The sequence below is a fragment of the Annulohypoxylon truncatum genome (genome assembly GCF_022578515.1).
Source record: "Annulohypoxylon truncatum strain CBS 140777 unplaced genomic scaffold F4807scaffold_21, whole genome shotgun sequence".
In the NCBI taxonomy this organism is placed as follows: domain Eukaryota; kingdom Fungi; phylum Ascomycota; class Sordariomycetes; order Xylariales; family Hypoxylaceae; genus Annulohypoxylon; species Annulohypoxylon truncatum.
In genome coordinates this window covers 21,257-48,291 of record NW_025953807.1, presented here as the reverse complement: position 1 = coordinate 48,291, position 27,035 = coordinate 21,257, and the positions used below count along the sequence as shown (strand labels likewise).

Below are 27,035 nucleotides of genomic sequence, written 5' to 3'. Positions count from 1 at the left end.
AGATTACTATAACCTCTTGCCATAGATTAAATCACAGGTATCGCATGCTCCTTCTGTCTAAAAAGCTGCTCTGTAGCACTTCAACTAGCGGTTACACACGTACCTCTTCTCCCAACCCCGCTTCCGGTCTTGTATGAAGTATCTGTATCTTCTTGTACCTTCTCTCAGGATGCGCTGTCGAGAAGCCATAGCGTTTTCCCTCGTAAAATTATTCCATTTCGAAGAATTTCGCAGAATTTGCTTTTTGAAGAAATAGTCTGGACACGTGCTGCACGCCTCCGACGTCCTTAAAGAATGAGGCTTCAGGTATTGTTAGATATTTCCTAAATAGGCAAATCCGGTAGAAGTTACAGTGGGGAACCACGGAACTGGTGGGCCTTCGGGACCGGCCTCATCCACAAGACAAGAGCGATTTAACAGATATAAACATGGAAGTATCTCTTCACGCTTTCCTCACAAGTCTGAGACACTCATCCCCAAAGTTCGTGATCGAATCAGCAAAATGATCTTCAAGTTCTTTCTATTTTCTTCGACGCTAGCGTTATCGGCTTTAGCGGAGGCTTCGAATGCCCCAGGTTCCACCTCAGATCCGGTCCTTCTACTTAAAGAGAAGGGCATCACGTCCGACCGGTTAGGTGAGACATCCTTGGGTCTAAAATCCGCTGATTTGTGCCTTTGCCCTTTCGCTGTAAGTGTGTAATCTAACTCCTCGTAAACGTTGGGGTTGCTTCTAAGTAGGTCACTTCTTCGCCGTGTTATCAGTGCGATACCCTCGCCACTATACTCGGCAAAAATAGGACCGACACTGCAGGGCAAGCATCCTACGAAGCTTCTCAATCTAAGTTCTGGTCACTACAACAATCAAATGAAACCAATCCGAGATGCTTCGTTCACCCGGTCGATGCTGAGGAAGTGTCTATCATAATCTTATTATCCCGAGCCACCGGTTGCCCATTCACTGCCAAAGGCGGTGGACATACCGCTTTCCAAGGCGCCTCCAGTAGTCAAGGTGGCATCACAATCGACTTCGACCGAATGAAGAATGTAACTCCAGGTGCTGACGGAAATTCTGTCGCCATCGGTCCAGGAAGTACCTGGCTCGATGTGTACACGACTCTAGACAAGTTAAACCTGACTATGGCCGGCGGGCGGGCGTCTACAGTTGGGGTTAGTGGGTTAACGCTAGGTGGTGGCATATCATTCTTTAGCGGGCTATACGGAATGACCTGCGACAACATCATCAATTACGAAATTGTTCTTGCATCAGGCGAGATCATCACTGTCGATGTGAATACTGACGCCGACTTATATTGGGCTCTCCGAGGCGGCGGCGGCAATTTCGGCATCGTCACTCAATTTAATGCCAGCACTTTCGAGCAGGGGGATATATGGGGAAGCACGCTTCTTTGGGAGATGAACAGCACCAAAACTGCCTTGATCGATGCCTTCATCAGCTATGCTATGAATGGCTCAGAGGAAGATCCAAATTCATCCCTCATCTTGTCTTTCGCACACGTGCAAGAGAACCAAACGTGGGTTTCGGAGGCCATGCTACATCATTCGGATCCGCAACCATCGGGTGAACACCCTCAAGTTTTTGACGACTTCGTGAGCATAGAGAATACGATCCAAAATAATACGAGAAATGCACCCATTTCGAATTTCACTGTCGAAGTTGACGCGAATAGCCCGCCTGGTTCGCGCGAGAGCTATTGGACCCTTACCACACACGCGGATAAGCAGTTAGCCTTAGATATGCTGACCATCTTCGAGGAAGAAATAATCCCGATCCAGAATCTCACGGATTTTCTCCCTGCATTCGTATACCAGGTCATAACGGTCCCTCAGCTCAAAGCTATGACTCGTAATGGCGGCAACACACTCGGTATTGGTGGTAGCAAGAAGCCCCTTTTATTAACCAACTACTGCGCAAGTTGGATGCTCGATTCAGACGACGTATTGGTCCTAAAAGCATTTTCTAATATGGTCTCCCGGAGTCAAGAATTGGCGCGGGGACGTGGCCTAGATCACCCCTATCTCTACATGAATTACGCCAGTCAGTTCCAGGATCCATTAGGAAGCTATGGTGCAGAGAACAGAGCTAGACTCATGGAAGTTTCGAAGAAATACGATCCATATGGTGTGTTTCAAAATTTGAAACTCGGATATTTCAACTTTGACGGGGCGCCAGTACAGAGCCAGCTATCAGGAAACTCTACCATATAGGTAAATGATGGCATAAACACAGTATCTCAAGGACGACGAAATGGAGCTTATATAGGAACATAAACGTTGATTAGATAGCTACCTTACTCTATAAAACTATATTAATTTATGTTGTATGGGCATGTCCCTTTCAACCATCCACTTTCTCCACCTTGGTGTCAACTCAAGCTAGTTGAGCTGCAGTGGCATCTAAATAATGAGTAAAGCGGCTCAATACCTTGACAACTCCCTCTTCACGTAACAATCTTACGAGATGCCTGAGAATGGGCATTTCACAAAAGCGCTGATGAACGGGATGCCTGCTTGAACACATTGATCCACTTCTGCCGAATATGGGTCGCTGTCGCAATCGGAATCCGTGTAGAGGTTGACTTTATAACCAATATGTTAGCCTCATTGCTCTCGTTCTAATTCCACTAGTATCCCAGGAGATTGGATTTCATCGCTCACCAATGCAGTCCGGGTAAATAGTGGTCGGCTTGTAACTGAGGATATCGGGGGTATTGTCTTGTCTATCCAAAGGCTGGCATCTTCCGCCCCGTCCAAATATTGGATCTGCCCAAACAAAAGTCTCGTTGCTACAGTCGGGCCCCGAAAAGATCTCGGCGACAGTATTATAGAAATCGGGATCTCCAGGCCCGGCCGTAATGACAGCCGCCGCCGTGGACAAAGCGAAGCCTAGTATTCGAAGCATGTTCAGGCTTATATTTCGGTTTGGGACTAAATTGATGTTCCTGAAGTAGCAGTGAATTAGCGCTCATATTCTTTCAACTGCTTAGTTATAACTTATATTCCCCTCATCGCCGTTCAATCTGTTAGCTGCTTCTATGGCCTTTTCCATGCCGTTTCTTCTTCGATAAGCTGACTGGATCACAAAAGGAGAGACAGGGATATCCAATAATCCGAAGTAACAAAGTCCCCCACGGTTCTTGGAAAAGGGGGCCACGCGATTACCTTAGATAGGCAGGTTAGAAAAACTCAACAAAATTATTGGCCGAGATGACCTACTTCCATCTGCGGTGAGGCTCTATAAGAGAAGCACAGAAATGCCAGCACATGGCCAAAGCCGATGACTGAGGGTATCAGCAGAAATCTAGATAGGATTAGCCGGCATGATTAACCGGCCGTGGTATCCGTTACTAGACATGCGCTCAATGACGATATCTTGGCGCAAGTCATCAACCAAGATGATTGGATTCAAAAACCATATCGAGTAGATACGACCAATATCCATTAGGTGGGTGTGCGGCTCGCTTGATAATGTAGGTAAGCAATTTTATATCAAGTACACACCTATTTAGATTGAATAGACGTCACAGGATAAGTTTTACTGAATCTAGAATACCTAGGGTCTCACTCATACTTAGATGTTCCATATATCATTGTCAGCACGTCGAAAGATTAAGGTAAAGCCTTGAATTCATTCGATATTAATCTAAGAACAAAAATCTCGGAGTGATCATATGAATGCCTACCAAGGTATGTTGATGCGTCTTGTGAATCGCATAAATCCTTGCACTTATGTTTATATATAGAAGGATTTTAAAGATTTCTTCTCTATGTTGATAAGTTATAAGTCATTGGAATTAACTTGAATTAAAAGGAATGGCCAATCAGACTTTAACAAAGTTAATTCGACATGCCTTTTACGGAACACCGTTGATTATTTCAGCCAATCAGAATTAGAGAATGTTGAAACTCCACATCCAAGGACTCAAGAACGTGTACATATTTTGATCCAGCCCATCATGCAATATAGAACCTATATTGTTCCTTAACATCACCTTCGGTCACCATTACATGATGTTTAAGTCGTGTTGCAAAAACTTCCGAAACTGTATCCGCTCGTAATAGGTTACCATGAAATCGTTTAGACCTCTAAATCACCGCGCTACTCCTCAGTCTAACTACCTACCTATATAAATGTTCATGCCAATTATCAACGGTCAGAGTAGCATGACGGTGCTTACAATCGATCCCATTGCTATAGCTCTAGCTTCCTGGCGAGCACTCGCTCGAGGGTCAGATTCCTTTGACGGCCACTTCGGCTTTCTTTTCCTTCACCCAAACAACCACCCCCCCTTTTCCCATCAACGCACTGATTTTGTCTGTATCAAATCATAATCCACAAGTCGCATACCAGGAGACTTTGACCTAGGCCTAATCGCGCCTCACGATGTAGGCCGCATGTCAGCAACATTCGATTATATCGACATGTACCGGGTATAGGTCTATATTAGCAAGAATCTAATAGCTGATGTTAATGATCATTTCTATAAATCGAATGATCTTATGTTCGAAAATATTTAAGAATCCTGCGTTCGGCCAACTTATCTCCTACTTCGCAAGCGTTATGTCAAGTGACGGAAACCGTAGACTAGGGCCTTGGCGGGTCTGCATATATCCAACCAATAACGGTGACTTTTCGGAGATTCACGCTGATAACCAGCTGGGGTAAAACCCGAGCGTTTCCCGATGCGCAGAGGATATAGATGGCTGCTATCGTAAGGTATCCCCATGCCTAGGAATAAGCAAAGCCAGGTATCTAGGTGAGTAAGGGACTTTATAGCGGCGAGGATAAAAGTAAAACTATAGTGACACCAGCTTTGCTCCAGTGTGATAACTTGGAGATGTAAAGGATGTCAAACTCATATAACTGTCTATGCATGAATAACTTTGAGGCGATACTTGTACGTGTTCCTGTTAACAATTTTATACTCTTATAGGTACCCAGTTGTCCATCAGGGGCCTTCTTTGGGGAGAGTCCGGGAGGCTCATATCTAAAGCTCGAGGCTTCATCTCCAGGGCCGTGATGAACCCAAACCTTCTAACTATAAGACGAAAATATATTAAAACGCCACATTGTATGTCCAATACTAGGTAGATTCTTTGAGTCGTCTCTTATCGTTTAGCTTGCATGACTATATCCTAAAAAGGAGTGAGAGAGACAAGTCTTGCATGAAGCAAAATCGAACCGAAGACACGACATTTCGCATTCCATTTATAGTAAATCCAACATCCAACATATCGAAATAAAACTACTCCTTGCCTCCTCGGGATCCTTGTTAGTCATTTATCGTAACCTTGTGAATAATAGTTTCCGGGATAACAGACGCAGTGTTACACTGAGGCGTCGCCATCCTACAGCAAGGCGAGGCCTATGACTACTCCAGCAATATCTATAAAACAAGGGGATATGCGGGGTGAACCGCGTAGATCAAAATTGTGGTACCCAGCCCAGCGCCTAGTTATCTCGCTGTAGATGCACGATGATGGGCGCTCTATACGCTAGTACTATCAGTGGCCACTCACGGCATTGGTGTTATCATCCGGGCGCTAGCGCCGCCATAAGCTACCATCTAGGCAATCTCCAACGCTGCTTCAACTGCGATCTACTGGGACATATCAGCTGGGGTTATAAAGGCCAATTGCTCTGCAGATGATCCGGCCATTCTTATCATGTACTGCTGCGCATTCCGAGGTACGGAGGCCGTTATCGGTTTTCGTAGGTATATTCATATGTTGCCTCCCCTATAACCTCATCGTTAAGTGCGACGACGATACTAATAAGGGGGAATCCTGCGAGTGGTGACAGTGTTGGTGGAACTCTTGTGGCATTTATATATATGGTTACCCTCCTACCGACCGTGTCCGGTATTATATTTACTTAATATCTAAAATGTCGTTATCTACTATTATTTGGCTGGCGTCGGGAATCGTCTTATCCCTAATCACGTTTCTCGCTCTGAAGAGGTCCCAGAAAGATGTAGTGCTCAGGAGACTAGGACTGGGAGGGCGCAATGCGTCCCGCCCGAGTACGCCATTGCTAGAGAAGCAGGTGTCTCCGAAGCCACTTGCCTCATCCACATCAGACCTTCTCTCGACGTTCCCACCTTCGCCACGAGGACAGCTCAAGATAATGGTGGAAAAGATGCCTCCCGCCCAACGAAAAGCGATGGGTAACCTCTCCTTCAACACGAACACATTCACAAACTCGCTTTTGGGTCTCGAGGAGGACTACCGGACCGCCGACGACTCAAAGTACTGCTATACCGGCTTTTCGGTGAAGGAGATCAAGGCGCTAGGGGACTTTCCGGACTACTCGACGCTCTCCGAGGTCCCGCTGCCTCAACCGTACTTGGAATTCGACATTAACAAGGCCAAGCCGCGGCCGTACCGCCCATTCAGATGGGCATACCATCAGACAATGTGTAAGTACCCACCCCCCTAAATCCCAAGATTTGAATCTAATAATCTTCGACAGCCTTAACCAAACTCGAAACGGACTGGTGGCTAGAGCTAGAATCGACTTACAAGACGCGCATCGCACAGCGCAAGGAGCTATACGCCCAGCACGGATCAGACGTGCTGCAATCGCTCCCGGGCTCGGAGCTCGCGTGCAAGGAGCTGATGGAGATGTCCCTGCAGTTCCTGTGCGCGCGGTACCCGCAGTACTTCGTCTTATCGGCGGACAAGTCGCGGCTCGAGAACCGGATCCTCGGCACCGTGACCTTAATCAAGGAGATGCACCCCCTGCACGTCCTGCTCGACAACGTGCCCGAGGACTTCGGCATGGTGCTGCGCGACCCGGAGTCGGGCTACTACGTCTTCCGCGCCGGCCTGATCTGCTCGGCGCTGGGCTGGAACGTCGGCAGCAAAATCGGCATGAAGCTGCACGAGATCCACACGCCGATCCCGGATTATAAGGAGAAGATGCAGTTTAGTATGGACAGGTAAGACGCCCTCATCGCATTTTTTAAGGGGAAAGGAAGTGAGTGTGGGAGTGGGGAGCCATGTTGCTGACTTCGAAGCAGATTTTTCTCCAAGATGCCCGCCAACAAGCCCATCCAGCGCGGCTCCTGGGGTCTCGAAGTAGACCAGCCGCTGTACATGCCGCCGGGCGACCCGCACGCCAGCTACCGCGACTTCCAAGACAAGAGCCTAACACCGGACCGCATCCACCTACGCGTCGACTGGCAGACGCTGCGCCGGCTCCCGCTATCGGGGGCCGTCGTCTTCAACTTCAAGGCCCTGTTCACGCCCATCGAAGAATTCCGAGACGAGCCGTATGTGCCGAGTTTGATCCTGAAGGTACTGAAGGAGGGCAAGGAGAACCTCATGAAGTACAAGAACACGTGGCACACGGAGCACGTCGTGATCCCGACCTTGGAGGAGTTCGCTAAGGAACAGATTGAAAAGGGGCTCATTGAAAAGGATTGGGAGCCTAAGACCCTCGATGATAGTCCCTGGTTTCCCGGGTGGCAGGAGAAGTGGCATAGGCAGCAGGGCTTCTAGAGCTCTGAGGGAAAACAAAATGATTTACAGGCATAAAAGCAAAATGCTATCGAAGCTCGGTAGCAATTCATCACCTAATGTACCTACTCATGCAAATACTAAGCATATAGGTGTATCCAATAATATCAATAGTTATATAAAAGACTTTTGATTCTCCATATATGGTATCTTTATATCGGGTGTCCTCGTCTAGTTTAATATGTATGTTCCCCCGCCCTTAGATTTGAACACTGTTGATACACCGGGAAGTTGAATTCGACCATACCGCCGTGATCCATGAATCGTACGCCCCATCCATCCAGAAATTCAGGCCAGGCCTCACCCAAACGCTCGAAGTCATTCTTGCGAGGACCTCATGCAATCTTTCTTTTTTCTTACGTCATGTAGTATTTAGGACCTTCGCCACCTTGTGGCACAGCCCAGTTAATGTCCTGATGGGGTGCCTTGATATCGCATGTCTTGCAGTGGATGCAGCTATGGTCATGTCAGCATGAAGTTATTTAGGTAAGTAGCCGGCGGGAAACAGGGATTAAGTCTATCTAGTAGGACGATCCAGGATACTCACTTTTGGGAATTAATCTGGAATCTCACACCAAGTGGCTTCGATTCATCTTCGACATATTCATAAACGCCAGCAGGACAGAATCGATTCTCTAGACCTTGGTATTTAGGCCATGTTTCTTGGGTGTGAGCATCCCAGTTCTTAACTTGGAGATGAACAGGTTGGTCTTCCTCGTGATTCGTCCCGGTCCTGGAGACACTTGTCAAGATGTCAAAAGAGATCTTCCCATCTGGCTTCGGATATTCGATCTTAGGGTACGAGTCGGCGCTCTTGGTAGAACCGTGGTCGGTATGCCTGTGCTTCAGGGTCCAGGGAACACGGCCCTTAAGGATGAACGCCTCTAGGCCGGAGTACATGACACCACCGAGAGTTCCTAACGGAGTTTGGAATGAGGGACGCATGTTTCGAACCTCCTTCAGCTCCTTCCAGACACTGGATTTCCGGAGTGAATCTTCGTAGTTGTACAAAAAGACAGTCTCTTCGTTACCTTCCGCCAACGCAGTCCAAGCAGACTCGGCGGCCAGCATACCCGTTCTCATAGCGTTATGGGTGCCTTTGACCTGCGGGACGTTGACGAAGCCAGCAGAATCACCAATCAATGCACCGCCGGGAAAAGCAACCTTGGGGATCGACTGGAAACCACCTTCACTGAGAGCCCTTGCCCCATAAGAAATGCATTTGCCACCTTCCAATATAGATTTATAGAGCGGGTGCTGCTTCATCTTCTGAAACTCTCCATATGGCGATAACCACGGATTCTTGTAATCCAGGGCCACAACAAGCCCAAGACTGACGAGGTTATCTCCGAAGTGATATAGGAATCCACCGCCGTACGTGTCAAGGGATAGGGGGTAACCCATAGAATGGACGATTTCGCCTTTTCGGAACTTTTCTGGTTGGATCTCCCAAACCTCCTTTACCCCTAGACCGTAGGTTTGGTGTTGGCTATCCCTTCTCAGGTCGAACTTCTTGATAACCTGCTTAGTCAAGCTGCCGTGGCATCCTTCAGCAAATAGTGTAACTCGGGCGTGAAACTCCATGCCTCTTTCGAAGCTATCCTTCGGCTTCCCATCTCGCCCTATGCCAAGATCATTTGTCGCAACACCGAGAACCGACCCGTCAGGCTTATAAAGCACCTCGGACGCAGCGAACCCGGGGTATACTTCCACGCCAAGCTCCTCCGCGCGCTCCCCCAGCCACTTCGTGAATTGGTTTAAACTGACGATATAATTGCCATGGTTGTGCATCTGCGGTGGGGCTGGCAGAGGTATCGCACTGCTCTTAGTCAAAAACTTCATCTTATCTCCCGCCGCCGGGGTCGCATGTTCGAATCGATTCTCATTCGCTTCGTCAAGCCAGTCGGGAAACAGTTCCTTAACCGCAACCGGATTTATGACGGCCCCGGACAAAATATGTGCGCCGATTTCGCCTGCTTTCTCCAGCAATAGGACCCTGAAATCCTCATTACCATTCTCATTCGCAAGTTGCTTCAAACGTATTGCTGCGCTCAGACCAGCAGGGCCTCCGCCAATAATGCATACATCAACTTGGTCACTTTCCCGCTCAGCAGTCTTGGGGTCGAAGCTATCGTCAGCCGTAGCGAAGTACCTCGGACGCGTTGTGCTGAAGGTGCGAAGGGTCGAGCAGGCGAGCGGGGAGAACGTCGTAGCAGTACATCTTGGTCGGTTTGTAGATATTAAGGAAGAATATGAAGCTATTCGCGCGCTCTTTGGGACTTTTGGCCGAATTAACGAGACCCTGCGCTGCGCGAAGGTACGAAGTGGTACCGACGCCGACATTGTAAAGCTTCTCTCTAACCAGGCTGTCTATTCCGGAGAGATGAAGAGTTCTTAATTGACAGGAAGATTCTTCACCGTATTCTAGACGCCATGGATATTGGGAATTGACTCGAAGTCGGTTATCAATGGCGAATTCGTGATTCGTGGTTCTCGAACCCGGAAAATGGTTAGCGGTTAGTTAGACCGGAAAATGGTTATGATGACATCAAACCTCTTTAGTACGTAGTACATAGTACATGGGTAAAAGTCAATTGCGCCTGCGAATATTGGGCCGACCTGGCCGACCTACCGAGGTTACTCGCCACTCATTGGTTCAAAACTTTAACAAGACCCGTTGCAAGCCGTGCTAGGCCGAGCTCGGAGTTTCCAATGAGCCTATCATATTCCTGTGATTAGGAAGCTGTTCTCAGGGTCTGTGGCTTGTAGATTTGTGGCTTCTGTGGCTAGAGCAGAGAAGAACCCATGTGAATGTGAAATGGGACTAGCTTAGGTACTTAGGTACCTACATAATAGTAATTCCAACCGGCCGAGATCTTTAAGGTCAAAATAAAGTGAGGATTCCGGGCTGTTCATCCCGTCATCCCGTCATCCTGTCATCCTTTCCAAGGTAGAAAGGCCTTTTGATCCAGTGCTGGAATATCATACTCTATCCGCAACAACTTGATAGTATCAGGGTTGGTCACGCCATAGCCACGCAAGGCGCCTATAGCTGCCATTTGTCAGTGTCGTCAGTCGACAAAAAAGGACTTGCATTGATGGATTTCCGTCATGATTCTCACGATTGCTCCCGAGGACAGAAATAGCATCGCATCATCATGGGAAAGCGATCATTTTTATGCTATGATTTTCCTTGGCTTGATCGCCGGCGAAGCTTTTTTTTCGCATGGCAGAAGCGAAATAAGGATCTTCGACTGCCCTATGCAGGAAACAACACAACAAAATCCGCTTTCTCTGCCAGCTAGGTAGCCCACGATGCTGCACACACAGACGCGGTCCCGGCATGTTTCCTGCGGGTGCGACAGAGCGGTGTGCGACGCTATTTTCATGAAATGGACGATGTCGAGTCCAATCTCCCGTCAATCCCATCACTCGACTAAATGTTGACTAGATGTTCGTTGTGTTTCCAGGAGCGCTCAGGCTGACTGGAAACGTCGTAGGCGCCTATGTTCACACTTTCGAAGTTTCCGATACACTTCCATCCCGTCCGTCATGTTCTGCATGTTCAAACTAACGACACAGCCACCTTCGCTCTAGACTTCTAAGCTATGAAATCAAGCCAATGCACAACTTGTTTGTCATTTCGGGCCTTCCTAAATAGGCTATGGCTTCGGGCGGGACTCCTGGTTGCAACCGGAAAGCGAGCACCCACCGATGGCGAGCTCTCAACCTCGCATGTATCGTATGATGAGCTAAGCCCGCAGCTCATCAAGTTAAAGTTGTTGTCATCGATGTCATCAACTCAATTTCTGCGGCTGCTCTCACGTGATTATGCGATTGCTGAGGAAATTTCCTGTTCTGTGCCCTAGCAGGGCGTCTGAGGCTCGTTTGATCTACCCCGTCCGACGTTACAGGCTTTGTTGCCGAGAAATTTGAGAGCCTCAAAGCGCCGACCCTGTCCCCACGTCCTCTTGGCATCTTAAGTTTCAAACCAGCCAAAACTCTTATGATCCCCAAGGATCTCCTAATTGATCTTCCCAGCGTTGCTCCAAATCTGGAATATCAGATCTGCGTTATATTCAACGTTCTATGTATGATCTGCGAAGTTGGTGATCTTGTTCTACTTTACGCTAATATTCTTCCCCCCATGTTTTGGATGGGACGGAAAGTCTTCTCGACGTGTTTGGTATAGGTGGGTCTTCAACCTCTTTGATCCAATGAGAATCCCGTTTACAGGATTTGTTCCCTGTGTTTCTTAATATTCCAATATCTTGACTTGCGGTACCGACGCCAAGCTTCCATGTTTGCAACCACATTTTCTCGTTACTATGGGGTAGCTAGGAGCTGGGATATGACTGTCTATCACAAGAACCTTGCGTTACTAGGTAAGTTTGATAGCTTAGTTGATGGTAGGATACTCAAGTTCGTCGAAACTTCAATACTTTCCATTTGACCATAAATGCCTTGCCTTCCCGGCCTATCTATCTCGGTTTATTTCTGCTTCTTCACACATCCACATTAATCCCAATCGCCAACCCTTCCTTTTTTGGTTGTTTCTTGTTCGAAGAGGTATGTTCAAATTTGATTGCCAAGCCTTCTTACTTCTCGATAACTAACTGTCTACAGCTGTGCTCATATCTACCTTCTTTACTGTATTACTTCGTCACACTTGACAAACTTACTTTCGACCACTCTTTATTTTCTGTTAAGTGTCTGGATATACACTCTTTCAACATGAAGAACTTCGGAGCTATCTTGATCACCCTGGCCGCCGCTGCCTCTTTCGGAGCCGCGCTACCCACTCAGCCGGGCTCGGGTGTTATCGAAGCCCGCAACAACGCTCACGGCTTTGGTATGTACTAACATCCTCAAATAGGCTTGAGGACGGCGCTAACATTCTATAGCTCTCGACGTCAGATTCCCCAAGCACAAGAACAAGGGCGCTAAGGCCGCCGCCGCTGCCGCTGCTGCCAACAACGCAACTGCCGCTGCAGTCGACTCCAACGCTGCCGCTGCCAACGGAACTGCCGCCGCTGGACAAGACGCCGCCGCAGGCGATGGCAAGAAGGGCAAGAAGGCCAAGGCTGCTGCCGCCAAGGCCGCTGCTGCCCAGGACGCCGCTGCCGCCCAGGCTAGCGGTGCTGCTTCTCAGGATGCCGCCGCTGCTCAACAAAGTGCCGCTGCTTCTGCAGACCAGGGTGCCGCCGCCTCCGCTGACCAAGGTGCTGCTGCTCAACAGGGTGCTACGGCTCAAGGCGCGGATCAACAGGGCGGTAACGCACTCACCGACCTCGTCGGTGGCCTCCTCGGCGGTGGTGCTAACGGCGCAGACCCTCTCGCAAGCCTTCTCGGTGGAGCCGCGGGTGGCAACGCTGCTGGCGCCCAAGGTGCCGGTGCCGCACAAGGCGCTGCAGCTCAGCAAGGCGCCGCCGGTCAGCAGGGTGGTCTAGCTGGTCTCCTCTCCGGCATCCTCAAATAAGCGTCTCCTCCCAATGCTACTTAATCCGATAATGACCGGGGGGGTTTGGTCGCCAATGTAAATAATAGGGGCAAATTAGACGGTGGATATTTTAATGTGTCTTCCCCCCCGCAGCTTCCGCACAGCAAACGCGGCACAAAGCTTTGGGGAATTATGACGACGGGGATGGCGGCCTTTTCGGAAATTCTTTTCTAGCTAGTCTAGATTTGTCATGTTTATGAAAGAGAAAGTGTAACTATATAACAGACATGGCCGCAGGGAATATTGGGTTGTATTTAGCGACGACGCGGGAAGATTCGGTGAGAGAGCTCTTTCCGGACCCGCGCCGTTCTTATTCGCAGAACTTTTCGAGCGAGTACACCAATTGAGAGTTGTGGATGTGGGAAACTTTTGATCTCCTGGTTTTCGAGTGAATTGTGATGTGATGTTTATTGTGAAATTTATAATTGTTATGTCTTGTGTCCAGCAATCGGATATTTACTACCTATGGTTGATGTAGAAATATCTCTGCCTGGCTTTTACTATCTGGAAGTTCATAAAGTAATCGCTACCAACTAAGAAACCAGTTATATGCATAGGTATCTAGAGCTTCAATATACCATTCGTCTATCTTCGAGTTGCATAGTACACAAAGTCCACCGACTCATCATTAGGTAGGTATTCTTTGTCAAACGCTCTAACTTCTCCCGAATTCTATTCCATTACAACTATTCATCCACATCCCCCTTTTCCACCACCCCCCAGCCTCTAACATAGCCACCGTACACTAGTGCAGTCATGATCATGATCCATGCAAAGCCGCTAAAATGCCCAGACACTATCCGTTCCACCAAAGCCACATCGTCTCTCAACCAAGGAAAATAGGACGTTAAGGAAACGGTAACAGGAAGTGTTACAAGATGATCTCTTTCTCGTCTGACTAACTTTTGCTTTTCTCTTGTCATACCAACTTCATTCGTCATTGAATTCGCGCATTATCCCTCATCCATTCTCTCTCTCCTGCCTCTTTAATCCGTACCTAGGTAGGTAGGTAGGTAGGTAGGTAGGTCACTAGATCGGCTCATCCCTAGGCTCGATCAAGACCTCGTTCACGGCGACATGACTCGGCTGTTTCACAGCATACACGATCGCGCCCGCGACCTCCTCGGCACTCAAGACCTTAGCGCCGGACGGCTCGCCGTATTTCTTGATAGCCTCCGTGTCCGTCGACATACCCAGAAGTTCCGTATCCGTGTTTCCCGGCTGGACGGACGTGACGCGTAACCCGGAGCCGGCGGTCTCGAGGCGCAGGCTCTGAAGCGTGGCTTCGACGAAGAATTTGCTAGCCGAGTAGATGCCGAGCCCGGGGAATACCTTGCGGCCCGCGTCTGATGAGATGGCGAGGACGTGCCCGGAGCCGCGAGCCAACATACCAGGAACCGCCGCCCCGAGACAGTACATCAGGCCCTTGCAGTTGACGTCGACGGTGCGCTCCCACTCGTCCATGTGCACGTTAGCCATCATAGTAAAGTACATGACGCCCGCACAGCAGACGAGGATATCGATTGGACCCAACTCTTGTGTTGCGGCCTGCATCAACGATTCGACTTGTTTCTTGTCCGTGACGTCTGTCTTGTGGACTAGTACTTTGCTTCCCGAACTGATGATCTTATTCTTGAGGGTCTCGAGTGCCTCTGTACGACGTGCGGCGATTGCTACGTGTGCGCCTTCTCTAGCTAAGGCGACGGCAACGGCAGCCCCGATGCCTGATGACGCTCCAGTAACAATTGCGACTTTTCCGGCTAGCGGGCCTCGGTTCGAGAGCTTCGAGATTCCGTTAACGTGGCTACGTCGCGGTGGGCGCGGTAGCCAGCCCCGAGCGCAGAAATGGCGAGTGTATGTCTCGAGCAGTTTGCTATCGATCTTAGGACGTTGGAGACCAGTCTTAGCAAGGATTGGTCCTGTCGCAGGATCCTTGAGGACGGTGACCCATTTCAAAAAGTCGACGGTAGGCATACCGCGGCGAAGGATGTCGACAGTGAAGATGTTTTCCCCCTTGCTAGACCCTCTGCGTTCATCCCATAGACGGACCCATTCTTCCCATCCCAGTGGTTTCGTCGGGTACCCGAGTTGGTCAAGTATTCCGAAGACCTCTTTTGTGGTTATTGGGGACGGGTCACCCAAATGGAATACACGCTGGTCGGTATCCACGACGTCGGCAAGGGAAGTGATGGCTTTACTGACGAAATCGGCCGGGGTCATTTCGGCGTACCAACCTTCGATATCCGGCGCATGCCCCAGTTGAAGCGACTCGACAATTAACGCATTTAGGAGATCGTAAGTGTTCGTAGAACCGGACGTGCTGTGGCCGCTGATAGTTCCTGGTCGGTATATCCTCGCCGGCAATCCACGTTTAGCAGCCTCAAGAACAAGCTGTTCTGCTACCCACTTTGTTTGACCATACCCATCAAGCAATTTTTCTGGCACTTCATCCACGCCTAACATAGCATCCTCGGACCACCCTTCAACTGAAGGCGGTAGCACACCATTTGTGGAGATATGATGCACTGTCGCGCCACCTTTACTTGCCAGGCGCAAGATTTCTCTCGTACCAAATACATTGGCACCTTGCATAGCAGCATAAGGGTAAACAAGATTGACAGTAGCAGCAGAGTGGATAATGACCTGCACGCGAGCAGCCAACTCCTCGAAGCCTTCAGGGGAAAGACCAAACCGCTTCCGAGCTAGGTTTGCCGGCAGAACTTCGATACGATCCAAAATTGAATCGTTCCAAAGACCTAGGTCAAGGAGATTCTTGCGAATTCGTGCAAGTCCAGCAGCGTAGTTGTCATTCCCTAGATCGGCAAATCGGACAAGGCAAATGATCTGTGCAGAAGTGTTTTCTAGGATAGTGCTAAGCAAGAAAGCTCCCAAAAATCCAGTTGTGCCAGTCAGTAAAATTGTGTCTGCGTCGCTGAGGCGTCGCATCTTGACCAATGAGGGTTTTATCTCCGGTGGCAGGATAGAATCGGCACGTAGAACAGCAGGTAGGTCGGCTTGGACGGCTGCGGTATGTCCATCTCGCGCCTGGCAAACGACTTCCAGGTGCCCCTTCAGTGTCGGGTTTCCGGCAAGGCGACCGAGAGGCACCGGGAAACCATAAGCACCTGTCAATTTCGTCACAAGGTCAACAAGCGCTAAGGAATGGCCACCCAAGTCGAAAAAGTCGTGCTCCTGTGCCATCACAGACTTGTAAGGGATATTAAGGGCTGAGGCCCACATCTTCGCGATGTCCTCGATAGTAATCTTCTGGTTATGATCACCATTTTGGCCAGGACCCAGTGATGCTTTAGGGCTCCGTGACCTAGATGGCGGAGGTAGACGCTTAAGGTCGACCTTTCCGGATACTTCGTGAGTAGGTAGGCTTTCTAATTCGACCCAAAGGGCCGGTATCATGTAATGAGCTAAATGTTCCGATAGAGCACGCCGCGCAACCGGACTAAACCCTGCCTCGTCGATTTTCACGGCCATTCGATCAGTAGATTCTTCGTCGTCTGGAACGATGTAGGCGAGAAGTTGACGGTCAAGACCGTCGCCATAGGCAACCACGGCACAGTTGCGGACCGCAAGATGTTTTATGATAGCGTTCTCGACGGCTGGTGGTTGTACGCTATAACCCCTGATTTTGATCATCGCTCCTACACGGCCAGTAATTTCGAGAAGCCCTGATGGAAGTATCCGTGCTGTGTCTCCAGTTCTATACATTCGCGATCCCGGAGTCGAATCAAATGGATCGTCGTTAAACGCCTTTGCGGTCGCCTCCGGCAGGTTAAGATATCCACGCGCCAGAAGATTTCCTCCGACGAATAATTCGCCGCTGACACCTGGCTCAACCCTTTTACCCTCTTCATCGAGAATATACGTATGCTCCAGGTCCAAAGGGGGACCAACCGGAACTACCCGGTCTTCATCGTTAATCATCTCCCTGATATCGCCACAGGCGATCTCATGGGTTTCACTTGCGCTATAGCAATTCAGTAATCGTGCGTTTGGAAGCGCCCTCAGGCCACGACGTGCCAGGTCCGTCGTTACGACTTCACCATTCAGCCACACAGTACGCAAATTTGGAACGCGTGATCCAAGTTGTGAATGTCGAGCGAGTACTGTTGCTAGTAACGTTGGTGTCATGAGGGTTTCCGTGATATTCTTCGAACGAAGCAACTCGACAAGAGCAACAGGATCGTAACTGGTCTCATCCGGAACAGTAACGACTGTTGCTCCCCGTAGCAACGGGCGCAATATTTCCCAGACGAAGAAAACATTGCAGGCCACGCGGTCACCCGGCTTTAGATCATTTACGCCAAATCGCAGGTCGTATGAAAGGACAGCTGCTCTGTGAGGATTTGAAATGCCTTTCGGCTTTCCAGTTGTGCCAGATGAGTAAGACACGAAGGCAAGCTTTTCCAAGTCATCTTCAGAGGGTAGTTCTGGCAGCGTCTTTGATGTACCATTCGATAGAGCGATACCGTCCGTATTCGCGGACTTATCGTCTAGAATGATTAGAGGAGTCTCAGACTTGATCTTGCCAGCGTGTGCTGTATGGGTTATCACCACAGTAGGTCTGGCATCTTCAATTACGTCGGCTAGGAGACTTGGGGGATACGCTAGCTCAAGAACTAGGAAAGCTCCACCAGCTCGAAGTGCGGCAAGGCAAGAGATAACATAGTCCGCACTCCGTCCGAGTAGAACGCCAACAAGGGCATCTCGACCAACTCCGTCGTGGCGAAGACGAGTAGCGAGTAACTCAACCTTCCGATCAAGCTCGGCATATGTCAATGCCGTAGGCCCATCTTCCAGGGCAATGGCATCGGGCGTAGCCTTGACCTGATGGAAGAAAAGAGCGGATAGATCTTTGCTGGTATCAATGATAGTCATCTTCCCCTTTTTTCAGCCAACCAAATTTGATACGGGAACTAAAACGCCGAACTCAGGATGAAGAGACGGGTCGTTTAAACTATTACACGTGACTACTTCTTATCAAGCAACGTGGCTAAATGAAGGGCTAGGGAAGCTAAAGAACTCCACGCTTGGATCGGACCACCTCGAAAACGTGGAGGACGGGGGATAAAGGGAGACAGAAGGGGGTATATCTCTGAAGGTGTGGAGAGCAGGTGGCTGACGTTTATCTGCATCTACATAGAGAAGGGACAATGCCGTAAACGGAGCTTCGTGGGACCGTCCGTGTATCGTCAGAAGTCTAATGGAAGCCGGCAGAATGAAAAGCAGGTACCGATACCACACAACGATGTAACTAGCGGTGACGGGGTTTGCCCTAACCCTTTCCAACGTACAGATCCGAAGAACCAGAGATGCGGACAGCAAACGCATAGGATGGATCCAAGATACATATATAAGATGCACACCGACATGTCTATTATCGACCAAGACTGCCGTGCTGGTCCAGTCCTAAGTCGCCAGGTTGCCATTGTCGCCAGTGTCGCCTCAACCCACGGCTACCCACGTTTTCTGTACGAATAAGCTTCCTTCCGACGACATGCTATCTTGGTCGATACGTAATAGCAATGTAATGGATCAACCTTGAGACTTACTTAGCTGAGATAACATAGGCAAATTCGCCTCAGAGGTGCCGGCTTTTGGTAATAAGTATACTAAACGTGGCTGCGTGGATAGACCGATTGGCGATCTCAACGAGAACAGGGATGTTCAGGGCTAGGAGGCGCCAATTCTCCCAAGCGATCCCAAGCGAATGGTGAGTGGGTAAGACGATTCCACAAGAGCGGAAAGTCTGGATTGCTTGGCCTAGATTTTAGGTAGGCAGGTAGCGTAGGTAGGCATAGTAGGTGCTACATCCATGTAATGTAGTCCGATAAGTCTAGAATCCCAGGAAGCCCCAGAGCCCGTCCGAGTGGAAGATGGGAAACTGCCCCCACACCGATCACGTCATCACTTTATTTTCCAATAATAAGCTCCCGACTTCTCCCCACCCGGCTTTGCAAATGCCGGAGACCGTCGATGGTTCGACTTCCGTCGGTCCAAGTCGGAGCCTGGCCGGTTACACTTACATACCGCAACGTCGCCGTTCTCAATTGTAATTAAAAACCCACCATTATCCACCATTGAATACTTTACTCGTCATATAAGGGTCTGGTTCACAGTCTCTAACTTATGGCATGCATAAGTGTGTTATTTTATTGACGTTAGAGGATAACTAGGTGTCCCAAGAGATATATGCACCTTAAGGCGATGGGGAAGGATATGCCACCTACCTAATCATGGATAAATGTTAGCATCAATCCTACGGTTGCGTGTGTTGCTTTTCATATCTGAGTTGATATTGCCCTGGATGAATATTAGCTATCTCAATTTGCGCTGGTATCAATTCCCTAGTGGTCGGGGGTGATATATCACGATGACAGTAAAGTACAACAGAGCTACCAACTGCCATGTGTCAGACCAGGCCTATGAAGACGGGTTGAATAGTTTCGCCAATTATAGAGCGATCTTCACGAAACTGGGCTTTAGTTGGCTTTGACTATTCGTATGCGGCTCTTTGACACTCAAGGCACTAAGCGAACTGAGATATGGTACGGCCCATTGATTGGCCTCTTCACACCTAGAGTCGCAAGAGACTAGCTACATTAGTAATCAGCTGAACTATAGGATTGTGCACGCGATGTACGCTTTGAACATTCTTAAATTTGCGTTGCTGGATGAGAAACGAGAAGTATTGGGATATTGGAAAGTTTGTGTGAGGGTCAATCGTATTTGTGAGATAGTGATATCAACTACTACACAGAGCCGTATAATTATATCAAAGTCTCAAATGATTTTGCGAAGGAAACCTAAAAATGGAAGTTGGCGACACAGCACAGTAAATATGCACTGGCTACTTAAGGGTACTTACATATTCAAGCCGCAATTTGTGCAGCCTGCATTGTCAGACCGCATCGTTGCATCAGGTGATTTGAAAGTACCGAGCGCTTGCATACAATTCCATGCCAACCGAGGTAGCCAAGCCAGCCTGCCTCATCTTAGGCTTCCAGGGATGTCGCGTCATGGCAGACCGGCGCGAAAATTAGCGCTCAGGTAATAACGTGCAATAGTTCTTCAATAGATCATGACGCAAATACGAACTCGACCTCCCAACGTAGGCAGGGATTTTATGTCTTACCAATTTATGGAAAAAAAACCATAGTAGTTTTAATATTCGTATTGTTTGCCGGAGCCGCAAACCTACAAAATAAAATAAAAGCAAGCCTGCCGACCGATGCATTTGAGTCTACAAGAAAAAAGTCTAGATGAGTCATAGTAGGTACACGCCAAGACCGGATGCATAACAAGGAATTCTGGCTGGTATGGTTAAACGAGGCTGGTGCTGTAGGCTGCCGAGTAAAGAAAATTTTCCTGCGAAAGAAAGAAAAGAAAAAAAATTTCAGTCGAGGGACACAACGCTGAGTGGCGATGAACAGGGATCTTTCAGGAGGCTGCTACTACGTAGTAGGTCTAGGTCCCGCCCTGTGTACCGACAAAATACGAAACGAAATAATGGCCACGGTTTACCACAGCAGCACAGTGAGGAGAGCGAACAGACTACAGTAGCGTAGTGCGTATTCATAGCGATGTACTGTACCATGGTCGCTTTCAAGGACCGATCAACCTTAACTCCAGCAGCCTTCAGCAACGGGAAATGCGCATTTAAGCACGCACGAGATGAGAGAATAAAAAGCTTTCTTGACCGTTAGGAGTTGAAGCAACCCGACGTCGGAAACCGTATGTTGTAGGTGAGGTTGATTTTGCTCGTCAATATTTGATGGTGTTTGTCACTCCATAAGACGTGAAGTGATAATTAACTGGCTAGGGACTCCCTGGCGAAGGTAGGGTGGTGGCATTCTCCGATTGCGGTTGCGGCTGGTACCTCCGAAACCACCGAAATGAGACCTGCAATTGATCAGCGGGAAGAGGGAAGAGGGATCATCGCAGCCCAAACGAGGAAAAAAAGAATAATATTTCTGAAGTAGGATAGGTTAGAATGGCTGGATGGCTGAGTGCGACAGCAACACAGCCTACAAGCCGCCATCTCGTTTACTCGCACATTATGGCAAAAGAACCGCCATCTGTTTGTATGTACGCGTAACACCTTTCTTTGCTGATTGTTTGGGATTTCAGATTGTTTGGGATATCCATTCACGATGAAAACCGATTAGGTGGGTAATACTGCGGAAGCTGAGCGAGACTAAGATGATTAGTGGCGAAGGAAGAGAAAAAGCATGAGAATAGGGGTAAAAGAGGAGGTATTGTGTGCGTTTCAGGGAGGGAAGGGGTGGTTTAGAAGTCTTAGGGTGGCAGCAAACTAGGCCTTGCAGGGTGTGGTTGGGGTCTAAAAACCCCATTTCTGCCCACACCCACCCATCAAGATTTTTTAAGAGCCTGAACGGGTGGCTGTTGGTCACCAAGCCTAGAGCCCAGTGTGGGCTATTATCTGTGACACTGACTGACGATGCTTCCACTCCTAGCACTCCGTAGGTAGTTGACCGAGTCATGCATCTCAGCACCCCGGAGAGCGTCACGAGGCCGTGATCAATAATTATGTCGGCTAGGACGTTCAAAAAAAATTAATTGATCCTCCAGAGGTTGTGACGGTGGTTTTCTGATGCGATCGTATTAATATGATATGAATGGAAAATATCGTCATGTTGATGCGATGTTTGGCGAGACGCGTATGGTTTTCATGATGGAAAAGGTGACTACGAGGAACATTAAAAGACTTGGTGAGAACTTAGAGTGATGAGCAAGGAAAGAAAAAGATTAAGGAAGATAAAATAAGGGGCGAGCGACGAGACATGATTGGACGGATTGATACTAGCGTGGCCGCTAAGGGTGGGAATCAAGGAGCAAAAAGTTGTGGGCTCCCGCCACACTGGGGCGTCCCTACTTAAAAGTCAATGCACACGTACACGAAGGCGCTTGCTTCAAAAATTATAAATTGGGCGGCTTCCCCTCTACCTCAATGTTTCGAAAAATCTTGCCCGCGGAAGTCCCGACCCGAAGGTCCCCTCTCTCTTCTTATCTCCTCAGCCACAACCATCCACAAACCACCAGCCACCGTTTCTTGCCAGCTGCCTGCCCGCACTGTCAATCGATAACGCCTGGCAACTAATAATTTATTATTGTTCCTTCCCTCATTCAACATCGTCATTGATTGTTGAACCCCACCTTTCTCTTCTGACAGTGATTGATTCCGAGAGAGTACGTACCTTCCTCCGGTCTGTCTCCACATAATAAACCTGAACCCTCATCCCCACACTATTTAAACGGTTCTCCGATCTGCATTTTCCATCTTCCTCTCCGCATCATTTCAACGTCAACCGTGCACTGTCATTTACCTAATCCTCAAGTCTCACTTGGACACATTCAAGTGGTTACTTTTCGTTCTCGTCGCACTCCCCCGCTAAATCAGTATAGGAGTTGACAAAGTAACTAAAGGTCATCCTTTGTTCCATTGTCGCTCGCCTACTCTAGGACTCGAGCAGTCGCATCAAGAAGAAAGCCTACCAACTTCACCCCATTCTCTAATAGCACGCCGCACGGGTCACGGTGCAGTGTAGTCAAGAACCAAGATAGACCAACAATAGAGTCGAGTTTTTGAAGAAGAGAAATACCGAGGTTGAGGATTTACCTTCCCGATACCGTCGTCGCTAGATATCGAGTACCCGCCGTCGTCGTTGTCGAATCCTTCACAAGATACCTCGACCTCGACTGCACTCGAGCATCTTGCACTTCGAATTTGCGGAAGGAAAGCTTACGACCTTCTCCGATCTGATACCATCGAGAAGTGATCCGCCTTTGACATCTAAGATCTACGTTACGTGTGTGTGCCCTTTGGTCGATTGATCGAAAGATTTATACGACCTTATCATCGTACCAGCCTTTATTGTGTTGGGGAGACATTTACTTGTTTATCTCCTGCACGCCGTGTGGTAAGGCTGACTCCTTCACTTTCGTCACCGACCCTTGCAATTTGATGTTCGAACTGTAGAATAAAGTTGTAACTATACTGTCGGTTACTGTCATCTTCCATATACGCACTTCCACCGTTACCCAGCACTGTCGCCCATCACAACACCATCACACTGACTCATAGCCCGAATTTTCGGTTGCCCCACTTGCTGATTCTGGCGTCAACTTTCGAACTGTGGAAAACTATTTAAGACGAGGTGGCATTGCGCACCAAAACCTTCCCTTCTATTTTATTTTTTCAACGCGATTTTCCCAACTGACCACTTTCATTGAAATCAAACCCAACCAAACACTTCACTCTACCCATTCTTTCCACCAATCTCTCATCCGCGCATTCATTCACACATTCATTCACGCACTCAACTCAATCAATCAATTGATTTGATTCTAACGTTCACTATTAGATCATCTTTCGCGATACTACTCAATTGATTTATTCGATCCTTTGAGTGTACATCTGCAAAAATGGATGCAATCCAGACCCACCCCTCTACTGCCGCTCAGGCAAAGGCCTTCACTGCGCCTAACTCCTTCTCCATGACTGGTGGTGTTGGCGGTCTCGCAGGTCACGGTGGCCTCACCCCGCCTTTCGACGCTGACAAGGCCAATGGCCAGCGCAACCAGCAGGTGGCTAACGGCACTGGGGTGACTCCCGCTACGCCCGCTGCCACCCCTGCTGCTGTCCAGGGTGGAAGTGGCTTGACGCCTACCTTGCAGTATGTATCGCTCGTACCTGATGGGTAAACTTCTTAACTTACAATGCATGTCAAGGAACATTGTTGCGACGGTGAACCTCGAGTGTCGTCTTGACCTTAAGACCATCGCTCTCCATGCACGCAATGCGGAATACAACCCTAAGGTACTACATGCCTACTAAGGATTGTAGATTTTGAGAGAACATATGCTAACTGGCCTAGCGATTCGCTGCCGTGATCATGCGAATTCGTGATCCCAAGACCACAGCGCTTATCTTCGCTTCGGGCAAGATGGTGGTTACTGGCGCCAAGTCCGAAGATGATTCCAAGCTTGCTTCGCGCAAATACGCCCGTATCATTCAGAAGCTCGGCTTCAATGCTAAGTTCGCGGACTTCAAGATTCAGAATATTGTGGGCAGCTGCGATATCAAGTTCCCTATTCGCCTTGAGGGCTTGGCCTCTCGCCACCACAACTTCAGCTCTTACGAGCCTGAGTTGTTCCCTGGCTTGATCTACCGTATGATCAAGCCCAAGATCGTGCTTCTGATCTTTGTCAGCGGCAAGATCGTCTTGACTGGTGCCAAGATCCGTGAAGAGATTTACCAGGCCTTCGAGATGATTTATCCCGTCCTCCAAGGTACGTACCATCAACCCACATTGGTTGAAAAAACAATTCTAATATCTTGCAGATTTCCGCAAGGTCTAATGGCCTGGCCCTACCGGTCTGAGCCCTCGGTGGGTATTTACTCAGACTGCACCATACATCCCATCTTAGACCACCGATGGGATTTGTAAATTACAAACAAGACTTGACGATTTCATGACTATCGTTTCACGATTCACGACGCGTTGATTTGGACAGGTCACAGTCCGAACATTCACGTCTCCTGTATCATTTGCATTTCGACTGCATGGCACTGGCGTTGATAAAGGGAAGGAACTCTACGGGAAGGACGAACTGAGTTTATGGAAAAGAGAAAAAAAAACCTAAAATCGTTTCTATTTAAGAGCCGGATTGACGACAATGATTCGCGCTACGGTACTCTCCGATGGCATTTTACGCTGGTCGAAGGTGCTGTCTTAATTCGAGCCCTGGGAGGAAGGTTGAGGTGTTGCACAGTTGGTGACTAGGTGCACACATGGAGGTTGTACTATGCCGAGCTTTGATTCGGTATTAGTTGTGCTTTACTTAAAGCATCAGTGGGGTGAATGGTTCCTCTTGAGGAACTCATTCTGTATGCCTCCTGACAAAGGGTGATTTTGGCAGTTAGCTCAGCACCAATCCGTCGACAAGGTTGCAAAAGTTTCCTAGGTGATTGTTCTGCTTGTCTGGCCTCTTGGCCGACATTAGCATGAATCGGCACCTGGACTTCACGCGGATGGTTGTTCCTTAAGGTTATTCCTTAGGTAGAGTCTATAATTGCATCATTTTCCCCTTTAATATTTTTGTCTTACAACTCTGCATCTCATATTTGGTGAAATGTTTCTGTGAAGATTGATTTGCGATTTCAGTTACTCGTGCTTACTGAACTCGTCATCTAGAATGAGCCCTGGCTGTCCTCCCCTACTTCCATCGTGTGTTACTATAGCTTTCTCGATGTCATCCACTGGCTTCCACTTCCACTTCTGTTGAAATTCTACAGGACATTGACCCATAATGCAATCCACCACCTTGTCACCAATGACTGGTAAGAATTTGAAAGCATGGCCACTCCCTCCTGTAGCAACAAATAGTCCTTTCCAATATGGATGGTAGTCTATTATCCAATCTCCCGTAGCGGTGTCAGTGTACCAACACAGGCGAGTGCGTGCAAATGGCCGCTCCTGCAACTCCGGCCAGGGTAGTATCCTCCGCAAGCCTTCTCGTAGCGATTTCTTGCCCTCCTCCGGGATCTCGAGAGAGGCGTCGTCGAGATGTGTGAAGGGTTGGGAGATGGGCTTGAGGGACGACTTGTCGCCGGGGATTCCTAGCGGAGGCGACGAAGGCGTCTTGGGGTTCAGATACCCGAATGCGTGTCTCGCAACCTTTAGCACGCGATTCCTAGGAGGGATAACGAAGAGGCCTGTTGTCAAGTTCAGAATCACCGGTATTTTTTCGAGTTTCGTCTGCTCCTCCTCTGTAAGATCGATGTACCCGAGGACCTGGCCCGTGGCTATAGCTTGCGACGAAAGGTCCACAAGCGTAGGCGTCCAGGCGCCTGCGGCCGCGATCACCAGGTCGGCCGAGATCGTACTACCGTCCTTAAGCCGTGCCCCAGTAACTCGTTTTTCCGCCTCGTTCGTCTCGAGGCTCTCCGCCGTCCCATTGACGAAGGTCACCCGGCCCGTTTCAGCGACCCTCTCGTAGAACCAAGCCATACTCGCCTCGGCATCCGCCCACCCGCTAGCCTCATTCAAGTACCCCCAGTCCGCGAACTCGCCCACACCCGTCACCCGCGCGAGCGGCTTGGCCCCGGGCAGCAGGCGCACGGAGCTTAAAGGTCGTCCCTCGGATTGCGCCAGCGCCATCGCGTTCACCCAGCTCTTCTTCGCGTAGGCGATGCCCGTGGGCGAGCCGTCGTCGCGCGCGAGGGGCCCGACGTCGGCAGCCAGCACGAAGCCCGACTCGGTGTACCGTCCATCGCGGCCGAGGTCGGTTTCGCGCCAGCGCGCCTGCGCCTGCGACGCGAGCTTGGCGTATGACGGGTCTGCGTAGTCGGCGCGGATGATGCGCGAGGAATCGATCGAGGCGGCGTCGCGGGAGGGGAAGATCCCGGCGTCGGGGGATCGGTCGAGGATTGTGATGCGGGTTTGGGTGAATTCTGGGCGCTGCGTTAGAGCGAGGGCGGTGCTGAGGCCGAAGACGCCGGCGCCGATTATGAGGATGCTGGATGGGGGGGAGTAGGAAGATTTCGGCTGCTCGGGAGGGTCGATCTGCGTCTGGGCGATGTCTGGGAGGATGTGGGCGGCGCACGAGAGGATGTCTTTCATTGGGAGTGCTGACGCCATTGGGGTGGCTGCTTGGCTGGTGATTGGAGGTGGGTTGAGTGTGGTGACATTCAATGGTGGTAGTTAATATAGCACAAGGAGTAGCTGATGGACTGATCGTGGTTACGTCTGTGAGACATTACATTCGGCTCTTGAATGGTATTGAATTATTTATATATATCTACTAGGTATGTATCTACAATGCCTTCGCCGATATTGAGGGAAATAAGACTCTTATACTCCACAGTCAGATTCTATTAGTATCCACAACTCTGATAGAAAAGGGCGCCTTTGACCGGCGACGCCGCATGATCGGAGGGCAATGGCTTATAGCTGCT

At 49.2% G+C, this 27,035-nt stretch overlaps 9 protein-coding genes across 9 annotated transcripts; 4 read left to right on the top strand and 5 right to left on the bottom strand.

Moving 5' to 3' along the window:
• The first annotated feature begins 414 nt into the window (after positions 1-414).
• On the top strand, positions 415-2,273 carry F4807DRAFT_429964 (FAD-binding domain-containing protein). The gene is made up of 2 exons (XM_047998385.1): positions 415-688; positions 763-2,273. The coding sequence occupies exons 1-2, from the start codon at positions 503-505 to the stop codon at positions 2,224-2,226; spliced, it is 1,650 nt and encodes a 549-aa protein (XP_047853047.1). The 5' UTR covers positions 415-502; the 3' UTR covers positions 2,227-2,273.
• Positions 2,274-3,335, bottom strand: F4807DRAFT_429961 (uncharacterized protein). Its single transcript, XM_047998384.1, has 3 exons — positions 3,181-3,335; positions 2,677-2,960; positions 2,274-2,597 (listed from the first exon to the last, which is right to left on the bottom strand). Exons 2-3 carry the CDS (start codon positions 2,918-2,920, stop codon positions 2,473-2,475), a joined length of 369 nt encoding a protein of 122 aa, XP_047853046.1. The 5' UTR covers positions 2,921-2,960; positions 3,181-3,335; the 3' UTR covers positions 2,274-2,472.
• Positions 3,336-5,289: 1,954 nt separating this feature from the next.
• On the top strand, positions 5,290-7,679 carry F4807DRAFT_429959 (uncharacterized protein). The gene is made up of 3 exons (XM_047998383.1): positions 5,290-6,437; positions 6,491-6,959; positions 7,041-7,679. The coding sequence occupies exons 1-3, from the start codon at positions 5,906-5,908 to the stop codon at positions 7,519-7,521; spliced, it is 1,482 nt and encodes a 493-aa protein (XP_047853045.1). The 5' UTR covers positions 5,290-5,905; the 3' UTR covers positions 7,522-7,679.
• F4807DRAFT_429956 (uncharacterized protein) lies at positions 7,629-10,067 on the bottom strand. The gene is made up of 2 exons (XM_047998382.1): positions 8,087-10,067; positions 7,629-7,995 (listed from the first exon to the last, which is right to left on the bottom strand). Exons 1-2 carry the CDS (start codon positions 9,880-9,882, stop codon positions 7,896-7,898), a joined length of 1,896 nt encoding a protein of 631 aa, XP_047853044.1. The 5' UTR covers positions 9,883-10,067; the 3' UTR covers positions 7,629-7,895.
• A 1,907-nt stretch (positions 10,068-11,974) lies between these two features.
• Positions 11,975-13,156, top strand: F4807DRAFT_138283 (uncharacterized protein). The gene is made up of 3 exons (XM_047993082.1): positions 11,975-12,108; positions 12,166-12,391; positions 12,444-13,156. The coding sequence occupies exons 2-3, from the start codon at positions 12,274-12,276 to the stop codon at positions 13,016-13,018; spliced, it is 693 nt and encodes a 230-aa protein (XP_047853043.1). The 5' UTR covers positions 11,975-12,108; positions 12,166-12,273; the 3' UTR covers positions 13,019-13,156.
• Positions 13,157-13,466: 310 nt separating this feature from the next.
• Positions 13,467-14,154, bottom strand: F4807DRAFT_429952 (uncharacterized protein). The gene has a single exon (XM_047998381.1). The coding sequence runs from the start codon at positions 13,978-13,980 to the stop codon at positions 13,726-13,728; it is 255 nt and encodes an 84-aa protein (XP_047853042.1). The 5' UTR covers positions 13,981-14,154; the 3' UTR covers positions 13,467-13,725.
• On the bottom strand, positions 13,823-18,089 carry F4807DRAFT_138228 (putative NRPS-like enzyme). Its single transcript, XM_047993081.1, has one exon. The coding sequence runs from the start codon at positions 17,930-17,932 to the stop codon at positions 14,069-14,071; it is 3,864 nt and encodes a 1,287-aa protein (XP_047853041.1). The 5' UTR covers positions 17,933-18,089; the 3' UTR covers positions 13,823-14,068.
• A 4,860-nt stretch (positions 18,090-22,949) lies between these two features.
• On the top strand, positions 22,950-24,566 carry F4807DRAFT_138077 (transcription factor TFIID-domain-containing protein). The gene is made up of 4 exons (XM_047993080.1): positions 22,950-23,751; positions 23,807-23,894; positions 23,953-24,367; positions 24,420-24,566. The coding sequence occupies exons 1-4, from the start codon at positions 23,501-23,503 to the stop codon at positions 24,434-24,436; spliced, it is 771 nt and encodes a 256-aa protein (XP_047853040.1). The 5' UTR covers positions 22,950-23,500; the 3' UTR covers positions 24,437-24,566.
• A 545-nt stretch (positions 24,567-25,111) lies between these two features.
• F4807DRAFT_429940 (putative fructosyl amino acid protein) lies at positions 25,112-26,956 on the bottom strand. Its single transcript, XM_047998380.1, has one exon. It carries the CDS (start codon positions 26,716-26,718, stop codon positions 25,243-25,245), a length of 1,476 nt encoding a protein of 491 aa, XP_047853039.1. The 5' UTR covers positions 26,719-26,956; the 3' UTR covers positions 25,112-25,242.
• Between the last annotated feature and the right edge of the window lie 79 nt (positions 26,957-27,035).